We start from the raw sequence: 15,024 nt of genomic DNA, 5'->3' as shown, positions 1-15,024 counted from the left end.
AGGTCGTAGAATTCCCGCCAATTGATGATCGAACGGGCTGCAGTGACTGGGATAGAGACCGTTGGATCTTAGCGGAACGGCAGAGATGCTTCCACGTAGGGCGTGCATCATGTGGTGCGAGCAGTAATGACGTGGTCAACCCGTAATTTGAGAGATGGGAACGCCGCCAGCTCCAGCTGTTCAACAGAAGCTTCCAGAAGATTATTGATTATTGTCCCTAATTTAAGTAACATATTTATTATTATTATTATTATTAATTGATCAAAAATATTTGAAAATCGATCTAATCTGAAAATCTAAATTAAAACTTTGGTTAACCGATTTATTCGATTCAGCTTCAAAGTAAATATTTTTTTTTTTGGATATCAATTCAATTTTGTTCTGTGTTGTAGTTACCCAAACTAATGCTATATATATATATATATAAAATATAAATATTTAATTATAATTATATAATATTTTAAAATTAAAAATTAATTTAGTACTATCAAAAAAAATGTGTGGCTAACCACACCAAATAAGAACTCAAAACAAAAAAATAAAACAGACTAAGCTAAAACTAGGGTACACTAACATAGTTGCACAATTTGCTTAGTCTTAAGTCTCAACTCTCAAGTAGCACCTACATTGAGTGGTGACAAAAGTAAGTAGTGAGTGATATGCACTCGAACACCCAATTGTAGGAACCCGAACCCAAAAAATAATGAAATAAATAAATAAAAAGAAAAAGGAAAAATATTCAAGGCAAACAGCAGTTTGTCAACGAATCCCCTGATTTTGTCGACGAATGCCCTTTTGTGGTTGGTCGACGAAGAAATATCGAGAGAAATTTCAGGCTTAGGGTTCGTTGACAAACCCCTTATTTCGTCAACGAACGCCCTTCTGCAATTCGTTGACGAAGACTCCATTTCGTCAACGAATCTAGCCGAGTCAATGACCTAGAAATACATTTAGTTACTTCTTGATTAAGAAAGTTAAAAATCTCTCTCTCTCTCTCTCTCTCAAAATCGCGCCCTTCACTCTCTCTCTACGATTCTTCGTCGTTTGTCACCCAAATCGATGATCGGAAGTTACCATGAGAATCTAAGGAAAATTCTCTACAAGTCTAGTAGATTGGATTTGTGAACGGGGTCTTTCCAGGCATCACCCCAAAGTTGAGGTAAGAGTAGAAATAAACTATTTTGCTAACATTTAACTGTTTAAACGAGGATGTATGGGTCAAGGGGTGTTTAATGATTATTATTCTGGGGTGTAGTGGTTTGAACTGGAGAAATATATTTTTAAGGTTTTGAGCTCTGTATCGTCGTAGGGTAAGCTTTAGTAGCGTCGTAGGAATTCTCTCAGTAAATAGGTAAGGGGATTAAGTTAAGTCATGATTTTTATTAAATATGAACGGATTAAACTATTATATATTTATTCATTTATAAGTTCAAATATTATTTTGAAAACCAACCGTTCAACAGGAATTTTACAAACTTAGGATATATGGAACGGTATTTTGAATAATACAAACGGTGAAAAATCTAATTTATCTCATGAACTAAAAATATAGTGGTTTTTTGGTTGTCTCTTGTATCATGTTTGAATATTAAAATTGGGTGGCAGGTGAATAAATTTATATGGTTGATTGTGTAACTGAATTTTGTAATGATTGTGAGATGTACTGGAACTGTTTGTGAAACATATTGGAACTGCTTGTAAATAATACAAGGATTTGATATGACGGCCTGGGGGACTGGTTTTATATAATGGCCGGGGGCCAAGTTTTATTTGACGGCTATGAGCTGAGTTTGTTTGACGGTTGGGGCCAGGTTTTTATTAAATGGCAGGTATAAAATGAAATAATTTAAATTGTAGTTTTTATTACTTAAATTGCATGATATGCTTTATGAACCCTACAGGTCAATTGTTATCTAAGCATGATACTGTTGCTAGTGATTGATTATTAAATCATGTGTGCCCACACTATTCTGGAGAGAAGTGTAGGGTGGTCTCAGCCAATAGCCTGCGTAAGAATGAAGTAAAGGCGTCGGGCCTGTGATGTAAGACGAGAATGGTCGACCTATGTCCTACGATTCAACCCTCGCACAAGCACATACTCCTAAACACTTTAATTTAAGAATTTAATTATTCGAACATAAACACAATAAATCATGCTTTATTTCATATGTTCAAGGATTTTCAAAAGGTGTATAGTCCAGCAATTAAGTCCCAATTGGTTCTTTCACAAAGGAATCAAGTTATATGTTAAAAAGTTGTTATTTTAAAGATTCAAGAATAAAAGTTATATATTAGCAAATTAATATTCATACAATTGATTTTAACTAGCAAGTACTAATATTGCAATCTATGAATCAAATGGGTTATTCAAAATGTGATTTTAATTTACTAGCGAAGGTTCACAAAATATAAAAAGGATTCAAACACAAGTACTGAAGTTACCAAGATATTGGTTTAGATGACTTGACGTTGTTCCACACGTAGTTAGGTCACACTGTTAGTCATTCGTACAAGCTTTGAATCACAAGATGAACGTAGCAATTAAGTGTAGATGATGATCGTCGTGTGGGTGTATGAAGGTGCTAGTCGTATGATGTTGATGGGGGCCGTGAGAGTATTAGATGGAGGAGGGGTTGATGGAGTCGTTGGATGGTTTAGTGGTCTCTCACCACTTGATCTCCGAAGAGAACGTCGTAGTCTCGCACTACTCACTCACAAGGAGAGGAACAAGTTTTACAAGCTTAAGCAAAGAGATGTTTCTTCAATATTCAACTTCAACTTCATGTCTCTCGTTCTTACAATAAGAAGACTATTTATAAGCATAGTATGGGAGACAAAGTACTAAACACTCAACAACTTTTAACAACAACTCTCAACAACTTTCAACAACTATTAACCTAACACAATTAATACTTACTAAAAAACAAGAAACTTCAACTCATAAGCACACAAGTCTAACTTAGTTGTCTTGCATTATTACAATTCAAATTTGAAATTTAAACATATTCCAAAAGGAATGCCAAAATCGTGTAGGACCCATTGGAGCCATGTGGGGGCCACATTTTGAGTTGGACTTTGCTTCAATACTTCACTTGGGTCTTCAAGCATGGTCTTAAAGCACCTAATAATCTTGAAATAACATATCCATGAAAAATATAAATTAACACAATAGCAAAGTCTTCACATAAAAAAAGTCTTCCATCACAGAAGTAAAAGATCTTCAATTAATCACACGTGTTCCCACAAAATAGATATGAACAATAGTAGACATCTGGAGGTCATCCACGTGTCACTATGTCAGCAAAGGAGTGGACATCGGGAGGTCGTCCATGTGTCATTATATCATTAAAAGGGATACATAGGGCATGTTGATCCCCATCAGCCTGCAGTTTGGATGTGAATGCCTTTAGACGGACTTGTAGAGAGATATTATAACGATCTGGTTTTTCATGCCATTTTTTTTCCACATATATAAATTGTAAAATTTCACTACTCTGATACCTTTTGATATAAACCAAACCATCATCGCGAACCAGATAGGGACCGTGGAATTTGGAACTCAATAAACTACCTATGCAGCTGGAAGCATAATACATATAACCACGTCAATATATACAATGCCAAAGTATCAGAATTTTCCATAATATGCATACATAGTCATTCCCAAAATGCCCTCACCTGGACCTAGGGACTGCTAAAAAAAGTGACCTCCCAAAAATACTCTCCCTACAGACAAGGTAGTATTGTACTCCCCTCTATCTGTGAGCCTGATCTGCTCGCCTAATTAGATCATCTAAAAAATGTTAAATCACTAAGATGAGACAATGTTCAGTAATATGAAATATGTTATCGCTAGTGTGTGGCAAATGAGTTTACAAAATTGTAAAATCTGATTTAGAAGTACTGCAAATAACTTGGTTTGAGAAAACATGTATAATTAATACACAGTATAGCTCATACCTATGTTACTTAACATAAACTATTTTTCTGAATATTCTATTCATAATACTTCTAATATTCATAGGTATATCCACGGTTTCTGTAAATCTAGATATATATATATATATATATATATATATAATAACTGAAAAAAATTTCCTTGGTGGATAACTAAAAGTTATGATTTAACCCCTCATGACAGGGTTGTGCGACCCGCATGCGGGACCTATCACTGGCTGGCCGACCAAGATAAGTCAACTGAACTCCAAAAGTCAGATCAGCCACCTCAACCTTAACTGATGGGGAGCCTGTCCACAACATAAGCACGATCGATTGCTGAAAATCCACATACTATCTGAGTTATGTAGTTGCACTCTGAACTGAAAACAGTTATGGTACCATGCTCTACTAACTGAATCTGGTCCATTAGGGTCTGATACTATATATATATATATATATATATATATATATGTAATTAATATGTCTATATTACTGTTTTACCATGATTTTGAAATAACCATAACATTGTAAAACTGATTCGAATAATCTAAAAATCTGAATAACTGACTAAATATTTAATATTTATATATATGAATATCTGTATGAATATATGAGTATCTAGGTGTTATGGTTCTGAAATCATGGTGTCTTGGAAATACTATAAATCATGTTTCTGAATAATTTGAAAAATCTCTATCTGTGTGTATACTGAAAATCCATCATTCTATAAAACATGTATATTCCATGATATTTTCTACTAATATATTATAAAACATGGTATTTGTAAACCGTATAAATACTGTACTAATTTGTTACGAGCTTACGTCACACAATTAAATAATTAGATTCACATGTTCTGAAATCTGTATTTTTTGTTATACTATTATTTTATTATCTGAATAATAATCTGGTAAAACATATAATTTATACTGATAACAATACTAAAATTTCTTAACATAACATATTTCCCTTACTTGACTATCTGAGCACTAAATGCTATTTACATTCTCACACACGCGGCGTTCATAATTTCAACTTCCTAAGATAACACACGTATAGTTTATTAATCAAACAACTAAATTCACCTAGATAATTATCACATATATATTATCCCCAAATCCACATATGCATAATTTCTAAATTATAAACTATTTATCATTTTACCTGAGTTCATGAAATATCACCCACTGGGGTCCTCAAAATACCCTATTCCTAAAAATATAATACCCTAATTTTACTTTGCAAAACTCAAGTATATTCTCTTATAATACAAAATCTAGGTTCAAATAAACTTGGTAATACTGACAATACCCAAATAATCTACTTACCCTAGTTTTAGGATGGTTCCCCAAATTTCTCAAATCAATATTTTGCTCCGATTATGTGGTAAAGAATCTCCCCAAAATCACCGTGGTAGCTTCTGATCATCGAACCGGGGAAAGACGGAGCCAAAAACCTAGAGAGAAGTGAGAGAAACCGTGTAGAGAGAGAAAAAAAAACTGATAAAATAAAATTCCTCGCTGAAAATCAGATTTGGGATTATATATAGAGTGTTGTCCATGTGGCCTCGTCCACGAGACATGTCGCCTCGTCGACAAGTCAATAAGGGAGCTCGTCGATGAACACCTTCTCCTTGTCGACGAGTTTCAAGTTCTGCAAACAGTCCTCTTAGTAATTTCTCGTCGACGAGCACTCCTTCACTTGTCGACGAGACCTTGGTGAAATCCCTTTTGAAAATTTTTTTTTCTCATTTATTTTATTATTTAATTACTATAATTATTCGGGTATCTACATTCTCCCCTCCTTACAAAAATTTCGTCCTTGAAATTTACTATATGTATTGACACCATCCTTTAAAGAAAATGGGCTACTTATTTTATTACTAACCTTCACTTATGGCGGAGAATTACCATGGTTACATAAGCAGTTCTAGGAAATTACAAATATAATCATAAAAGAAAATTCTCTCGAAACCAACAACACTACTTATCCTATATTCTAAATTACAATTATACGTTCGTCACTTTGTAATGAATAAAATAAAAACTGTCATTATTTGAACTATACAGACCACTACTGTACCCCCCTAAACAGGTGTGGGTATTTTTGTTTGATTTCATCCTCGAGCTCTCATTAAACTTCTTTCATAACATGATTTTTCCACAAAACTTTTACTAACTAAATTTTCTTACTGGAATTTCCTCATAAGCTAGAGCATCACTGAGTTCCAATTCTGTATAACTAATGACATGAGAGAGATTTGAGACATATTTCTTTAACATAGAAACATGAAATATGTAGTGACTCGAAAAATAATAGCATTTTAATAATAATAAGAGGGAGAGAAAATAGATACAGAAACAGAAGGAGGTCGTAGACTTCGACAACATTGCATTTTGAGGGAAATAAAAATTTCAGAAAATTTCTAGGGCTTCGTCGACGAAGTCCCCACATATATGTATAATCCATGCTTTTAAACTAAACATACAAAATACACTAATTAATTAAACACAACAACCCTTGTCAATTCTTTTCCATTAATCTCCAACAAGAATCTTCCCAAGGCCTTGCTTCTTATCCTACATCAATATGTTCGTTTCCATTAATCTCCAACAAGAATCTTCCCAAGGCCTTGCTATTTATCCTACATCAATATGTTCATTAATTGGTACATAAGTATCATGTGCTAAGTGACCTTGTTCCCCTATATAGCTGTCATATCCTAATGGCTGACTAAAACAGCCACAATGGCTAGGCCCAGACATCTTTGCAACCAAACGAGCCACAAAGATAAAATATGCACCTTATCGAGTCATAATGTCTAACCATTACACTCTTCATGTTATTTATATTCAAAACCCCACAAAATGAAAGTATCCTTGCCTTACTGTATATGTACATTACACCGTAGTAATACAAATGCAAATGGTTAAGCTTCCATAATTTCTTGTTCACCATCTACATATTCTTTCATGGTGTCGGAGCTTGTGGCCACAAATCCCATTTCTTCCACTTCAACTCCTCCAACCTTAACCCAGCGTTTGGGAGCTCGCCAGCTCGGGTTTGAAGCCTTGGATTATTTGGATTTTGTGAATTTGGACAAAATACAATACAAAGTTTTATTTTCATTCAAATCCACAAAATTCCAAATCGAAGGTCCGAAATCCGTGCTCCTAAACACTAAAAAAACTTTTTCATCAAAAAAAGAAGAATAATACTAATAAAGAAAGAATGTACCAGGTTAGAGAATAAGAAAACTTTCTAAAAAGAACAAAAGAACAAAATTTTAAAAACCGAATAACAAATACAAAACAACAAAGCAGTCATGCCAAACATCCTGAGAAGACAAACCCTTGAAACAGCCAACCGCAACAACCCATAATGAAGCCAAATAATGAATCTTATCCCATACCAATGCTCAATGGGTTGATGATGTAACATTTTTGGGGTTCTAGATAAAGAAAATGGTATAAATATTTTTGATGATATTTGAGATGTATATAAGTTATGTTTTATGTTTTATATTTTAAAATTTTTTGAGGTATGGATGGTATAAACATATTGGTATTTGCGAATACTATATATTTTTGGATATATGTGGATATATGAGAATACTGACTATTATGAGATACAGATAGAATTAATAAACTCTGGTATTTATTTTTATGTTTAAGAATCATAGTTATATTTTCCGCTGCGTATGTATGATTTAATTATAGATTATCAGGATTTAATCAGGAATAACGCACCGGACCGGGTTTAAGGGTTCGGGATGTTACAATACCATCTAGCGACTTTTAATTGCCATTGGACGACCATGTCATCTAATGCATTTGTGGTTCATTAAAAATTGCTGGTCTATCCAACAGTTTTTTACTTAAAGCATGTTGGATGGACCAATAACTTTTTAAATGCATCATATTTAAAAAAAAAAAAATTCAATTTGAATTATTTTTAAGTTATTTTTACTAAAAATATTAAAATTGGAAAAACCCCTTATATGGCAACACCATATAGCTTTCATTGCTAAAATTGGGTTATTGGGAGGAATAGGACATATATAGGTACCGACCGGTCAACTCTGTAAATTTGTCTGATTGAAGGGAATTTTTTGAAGTAAATTATGAGAATGTGGTTTGAAGTATTGATTTGGTCCTATGAGGACTTGCTTGAAGCTAATTTCTATGTAATTAGACCTAAAATTTTTGTGCAGAGATATTTTCTTTCTTATAAATTCCTATCAAGTCCTTTGCATATTGCCCTTGTTTGTATTACACACTATAAATATTTATCAAGCAAAAGACACTCATTTTCACTTAAATCTTTTAAAAATTCTATTTATCTCTCCCGAGATTTAAAAAATATTAGACCTTCCAAGATTTGCTAAAAAAACTTAACCCTCTCTTTGTACTTTTAAGAAAGATAAAGTTTTTTGAGGGGATATTTGTGCCTTTTTGGTAAACCTTAAGAGAGGTCATTGAAATTCTTAAAACTTCAGGAAAATTTTTAAAATTTTTGAAACCTCAAGAAAGGGTAATGCCTTCTTGCCAATTCTTAGGTAAAGTGAGTGTCTTTTGTCCATATTTATATTATAATATTTTTATTATAAAAAATCACTAGAATTATAACTATGAAGATTTTTCTTTAAATTAAAGACAATTGTAAAATAAAAATTATAATTAAGAAATCATGGTTGGCATAAATATTTACTAATGCATAAGAACTTCATTTAGAAATTAATTATTAATTTTTGTTCTAGATTTATGTATAATAATAATAATAATAATAATAAAATTATATTACAGCGAATCGAAACAAGATTCAACAATCATTGTATCATTTCCTACCTTACAAAATAAAATAAGAATAATTATTAATTTTATGATAGCATGTTATTAAAACTATCAAATTTATTAAAAATAAAATAAACCTTTTCATCAGTTCTTCTCCAAAAAATAAAATGTCAAAAATTTTAATCTGTTAATTTGAATTTGGAGTGCTTGGCCATATTCCCAAACACTACCGAACCATCTCCCTCCTCGTGGCGTTCGTAAGTCTCTCCCTCGTCGCAGTGCCTGGACAGCCCCCTCGACGCCTCGCCAGCGCTCACCAGCCGTCACCGCCTCCCTCGCTGGTTAACCAACCGCGGCTACTGTTACCTCGCCGGCTTACTCACTGCAGCTACTGTTACTTTGCCGCCTCCCTTGCCAGGTATCCCACCTTCTTTTTTTGTTGATTTTCCCCGCAGGATACACACTAATCCATATCCTGTTAAACTATGTGAATCACCAAACAAACAAGGTCGGTCATTCCGCATTTCCAAATTTTGTTTATTTTTGCGCAAATCTAAATTCAGGATCTCTTAAGTTCATTTATTCAAAATAAAAAATTAGGTTTTATGTGTTTAGGGTGTCACATATTATTATTTTTTAAAATAAAACATTATATAGTCACTGTTGTGTTTTCAGTAACCCTAAAATATATTCCTAGCCCCCACAATCAATCAGCACTCCACCCTTCGAATTCACGCAGCGGCGGCAAAACGCTTGTTTTCTGGCTCGGATTGCTTAGCTGCTCTCATTCGAGGTCCAAGTAGTTTTATTGTTCTTCATAATCATCCTAGTTTTTTCATTGGATTAGTTTTATTATTATTATTATTAAAAGAATAAGCATGAGCCAAGCCAAGCCAAATTAAAAATGTCTCAATATATTCTAATTTCAAAGCCAGCTGCAGCCAACACAGTGGCAGAGAGTACGAGAGGGTGAGAGCGTCGCGGAGAGAGGCGAGGGACTGCAGAGTGTCGCTGCAGAGAGACGACAGCTCCGAAGGGTTCGTCGAAGGGAAAAACTACGTCAGAGGGAGTCGTCGGAGGCAGATCAAACTTTGGAAGGGAACGTCGACTCGTCGGAGAGAGACGAGAAGCTTGGGAGGAATCGTTGGAAGCAGCCGTCGAGTCGTTGAAGAGAGAGGAGGTGCTGGAGGAATCGTCGGAGAGAGAGCAGAGGCTATCGTCGAGGAGAAGACTCGCTGGAGACTTCGTCGAGTCTTCGTCAGGGAGCAGAACAGAGGAAGCTTTGTGCGAGAGAGGTAGGATAGGGCTTTCGATGCGTTCTGGGTTCTTCCCTGTTTAATGAGTTTTTTCCGGTTTTATAATTAAAAATAAATAAAATATAAAGTAATACTCTGAACAGGGAATTTTTTCCTAAAATAATGCTCACGTAATCTCGCAGCTTCATACTGCGAGATTTAAACTTTTGGCCACTCTGCCATCGACGCATAGCAAAGAAAGAAACAGGGGTTACGTGACGTGTGGCGACGGGTGAAGAAATCTCGCAGGTCCAACCTGCGAGATTTGAGAAGCGATCGAACGGAGAGGCGACGCGTGGCTGCGAGGTTACGAGTGATCATGACATGTGGTGAATCTCGCAGGTCCAACCTGCGAGATTTGAGAAGCGATCGAACGGATAGGCGACGCGTGGCTGCGAGATTCCGAGGGATCGTGACACGTGGTAAATCTCGCAGGTCCAACCAGCGAGATTTGAGAAGAGATCGAACAGATAGGCGACGCGTGGCTGCGAGATTCCGAGGGATCGTGACACGTGGTAAATCTCGCAGGTCCAACCTGCGAGATTTGTTTTGCGTGCTGAATTCCTCCCTGAGCCTTCTCAGAACACAATCGTGCAGAGGAGAAGAGAAGAAAAGTTGCAGACGAAGCTTCGAGCTTGCAAACAACCGTTGCGTTGGCAGGTGACCGTTCGAGGTGCAGGTGACCGTTCGGGCTCGGGCGAAGGCGAGGCGAGACTATTTAAGAGCCGAAGATGGGGTATGTTATTTAATATTTAGAAAAATAACGTGAATATTTCATTTAAGAGGTTTACATGAGATAATTGTTTATGTTTTGAGTTGGTTTGATATCACACGCCGCGTTCCGAGTATTTGGGTTCTGGCTCTGCATCTAGAGGAAGGTTAGTTTTTTTAATTAATAATGTTATTATAGTTTAGAATTACGTATTATGTTGTTTAATTTCAAATGATAGATGTAACTAATAGTATATTTACGTATCTATATAATTTCGGACATATCTAAACTAAAGTGATTACGTAATTATGTACATGCATACATGTTAATAGAAATAGGTGGTGATAAAATTGTGTCTAGTTCCGAAAATGTATTAGAAGGTGGTGTGGAGAAGAGTAGAAAAAAAGCAGCGTTGGGGGAGTGTGTTGTTTTTTGTCTTTAAATGGATAAATTTGAAGGTAATAAGGTTTTTGCTTATTGAAAGGCAGCCTGTTTGGGTGCTGCAATGAAGAAGGTATTTGAAGATAAGAGAGAAAATTCTGATGAGTCAACGACTACTGTACTAAGGAGAGGTTTTAAAGGGGACTTTAGTATTGTGAAAGTTCCTAAGTTGAGATGATTGCAGTAGGTTCAAATGAGATTAGAAAAGCTAAAATGAGGTTTCAGATTTAGAAAGTGATGACAATAGTGATTTTGATTGTGCTGGGGGGTTATTGTTGGATAGATTTCCAAAAAAATATGCGTAGGTTTCTGGCTCCTGTGATGAAATAGGGGATTTATCTTATGCTGATCCATGCTTGTTGGAAGGTCTAGAGGGAGCTTCAATTTTTGATAATGATGGGTTGTTGAATAAGTTTCAGCATAGGGATGGAATTTTCTCATTCTAGTGGAGGAGATTTTCGAGGAGGATTTAGAAGCTCAAATTCTTGAGGATAAAATGGATTTAAAGTTGAGTGATATTGGAGGAAATAAAGTGTGTCTGATGGTGGTAAAAGTTGAAAGGTGAAAGGTCAAAGAGGGTTAGCAAATTTGAAGAGCTCGGTAAATTCTGATGGTAAGGTTTTGAAAAGGGGGTTTCTCAGTTGATTTTGTTTAGTTTTTTTTTGGGATCTTGTGTTTTTTTGTTTTCTTTTTTTTCTCTCTTTTTATAGTGGACTTCTTGTCCTGCACATTGTAGCTTCTCTTCTTTCTAAACATAAATTCTTTTTTTTATGAAAAAAATAGTTTGGAAAACTGAATCAAACCAATTCGTACATATATATATTTATATAGTTGTGTAGTTACGTACATATTGAGACCAAATTGTTCATATTACAAAATTATGTACATAGATTTCTAAATAATAGTGTTAATTATGTAGTTATGTATGTGGTTAGATTTCTAAATAATAATGTTAATTATGTAGTTATGTACGTAATTTAATTTCTAATGATATGTACCTGCTACTATAATTACATACCTACATATTTTTGACGTATCTAAATCGAACCAATTATATAATTACGTACATGCATGCATGTTAGATGGTTTGGATAATGAACCAAACTATTAATTATGCTTATCTAAATCAAACCAATTAGATAATTACGTACATATTCAGATTTAATTGTTCAGAATTAAAAATTTAGGTACATATATTTTCAAATTATAATGTTAATTACGTGATTATGTAGTTTAATTGATTAATGATAGCTCGGTGTAGCCAATATTATAATTATATACCTACATAATTATGGACATATCTAAACCATACCAATTATGTAATTACGTACATGCATGTTGCATGCATATGAACCAAACCAATTGTGTACATTTATAATTGCGTAATTATGAATATAGTTGTACTGAATTGTCCATAATTATAAAATTATGTACAGAGATTTGCGAATAGCGGTATTAATTACGTAATTATAGTTTAATTTCAATTGATAGGTGTAGTTAAAAATATAATTACATATCTACCTAATTTTAAGCATATCTAAGCTGAACCAAATATGTAATGTATGTTCATGCATGCTTATTAGTTTTTTTTTTTTGGAAAATCGTACCAAATAAAATTACATGCATACACATAATTGTGTAATTATGCATATATTATATTTTAATGGTCCATAATTATAAAATCATGCACCAGAGATTTTAATATTATAATGTTAATTATTTAATTATGTAATTTAATTACAAATAATAGGTATAACCAATACTAGAATTAAAAACCAACATAATTACGGGCATATCTAAACTGAATTATGCAATTATGAATATGCATGCATATTAATTAGTTTGAAAATCGAACCAAGTCAAACTACGTTCATAATTATATAAATGTGCACATTTATGTAATTATATAAATGTTCGAATTGAACAATCCATAATTATGTTATGCACGTAGAGATTTTAATTATTATACTAGTTACTTGCTCGTAGTATAGTTTTAAATGTGATACATTAAATAAAATACTATTATAAATGATTAGGTTGAAAATTTAAATGGGCCGATGGTTTAAGTGGGTAGACCCGTTTTATCCATTTAATTTTTGGGTCTAAATGGGTCACCCATTTATGACCCATATAATTACATGAGTGTACCCTAACCCATTTAAAGAATATAATGTGCACATTAATGTATTGAAAATAATTTTTTTTCACTATTCACTTAGCATACGACTTATACATAAAATTATTGTTTTGCGTAGGTCTTTTATATTTACCGGACGTCAATCTAGATGGCAGGAAGTTCAAGCAGTATTCCGGTTCCGGTATTGTTGTACATGGGGGGTAACATTATAACCGGCCAAACCGGTGTTAGTTATAGTATTCCGCCAGTTCAACTATTAGAATTGGTCATAGGTGTAAATTAACTAAATTGCATACGAAGCTATACAAGTATTTGCAAATTGATCCAAATCAAAATGCATGCGGCTAACCGCAAGATACCCGATTAAGGGGCATCATGTGATACCCTCTTCGGGTGTTCCCGATAACTAATTTTGATTACGTTGCGCATGGTGTTGGATCAACATGCTTAGGACGACTATTGAATGTGACTGTTATGTTGAACTATTCCTCAGATGGGTGTACGCGCAATGGGCAACCAGGGACGGGGGGGGGAGTCTATGAGCACGTGGTGAAGCGGAGAAGAAAAAAGCTGCGATGTGGGGATTTGCCTGTGTGGATATGAACGAATGTCCACGATCGTCATTCGAGGCGCAGACGATGAAGGAACTACTATCCATACGAATTTCAGGTGTTTGAGAAGTAGTTTCAGGAGAAACACCAGGACGTGTTCCCAATAGCGAACAATGCGTTGGCGTGGGGCTGATGAACATCACGAACGATGTTATTTAAAGATTGACAAGTACGAGGCAGGAGGAGGAAGGGAAATTGGTTGTGAAGGGACACGAATGAGTTCCCCAAGAATGTCGACCCACCCCCGTCAATGCGGAAACGGGGGGGGGAATGGCACGGATACGGAAGATGTCATGGACGAACACTTCCTACGTATGGCGTAATTGACTAGAGGCTGCAGATTGTCCCCATGGTGACGAGATTCCTATACGGGTAACCGTTGGGGATGAATCATCGAACTGAGTCAAGGAGGCGATTCGGGTCGAAAAAGATCAATGATAGGTGTGCGAATAACCACCCGAACGCACCTGACTTTCTACGTCCTGCAGTCGACCCCACTATTATGGGTGTTAGGTGTAAGAACTTGAATGCAGTGGAGACTAGGCGAGTAATCGTCCAAAAAAACGATTCTTAGAAATCACTCAATATGGTAGCCGAACCCACAGCTGGAATGAACTCCTCTCGCAAGGACCTCCATAGCCAAATCACGTCACCCTTATTGTAGGAGGTTGTGAATAGATACGAGGGTGATGCGTCGACCTCATCGCTACATTGAAAGATTCATAGATCGTCGTATGGTCTATCCAGCTCATATAAGGAAAATTTGAGTTAGGCAAAAGAAAGCAATTGCCCAAGTATCGGCGATTGGGAGGAAGTCTATCAGACGTTGCCTAGGTGGATGGAAGCAAGTGCAATTATTAATCCTGGTACGGTCGGTAAAGTGGAGGTGGAACCTTATACCGGCAGCGATCAGACCGTAAACATTTGGATCAGTTTTGGGGTTCGCAGCATCATCAGGGTTTTCCCCACTGTCCTCCTGTGATTATATGTAGATTGACAAACTTGTACTTGGTAAGACCAAGGAAAACTCTTATTGCGACGTGCCGGATGCAAAAGGCAAATATCCCCCTTGCAGTGAACTATGGCAAGAGGAAAG

At 35.2% G+C, this 15,024-nt stretch overlaps 1 protein-coding gene across 1 annotated transcript; it reads left to right on the top strand.

Annotated features, from left to right (window-relative positions):
* Positions 1 to 126: 126 nt before the first annotated feature.
* On the top strand, positions 127 to 10,033 carry LOC131167513 (uncharacterized). Its single transcript, XM_058126317.1, has 3 exons — positions 127 to 226; positions 8,995 to 9,150; positions 9,664 to 10,033. Exons 1-3 carry the CDS (start codon positions 127 to 129, stop codon positions 10,029 to 10,031), a joined length of 624 nt encoding a protein of 207 aa, XP_057982300.1. The 3' UTR covers positions 10,032 to 10,033.
* The last annotated feature ends 4,991 nt before the right edge of the window (positions 10,034 to 15,024 follow it).

Source organism: Malania oleifera, chromosome 11, assembly GCF_029873635.1.
Source record: "Malania oleifera isolate guangnan ecotype guangnan chromosome 11, ASM2987363v1, whole genome shotgun sequence".
In the NCBI taxonomy this organism is placed as follows: Eukaryota; Viridiplantae; Streptophyta; class Magnoliopsida; order Santalales; family Ximeniaceae; genus Malania; species Malania oleifera.
This window is presented reverse-complemented; position numbering and strand designations above follow the sequence as displayed.

Coding starts and splice junctions, on each gene's coding strand:
- LOC131167513 (XM_058126317.1), top strand. CDS start 127: ATGACGTGGTCAACCCGTAATTTGAGAGATGGGAACGCCGCCAGCTCC. Junction 227..8,994: donor GATTATTGTCCCTAATTTAA/GTAACATATTTA, acceptor GGCGTTCGTAAG/TCTCTCCCTCGTCGCAGTGC. Junction 9,151..9,663: donor TTTGCCGCCTCCCTTGCCAG/GTATCCCACCTT, acceptor CTAATTTCAAAG/CCAGCTGCAGCCAACACAGT.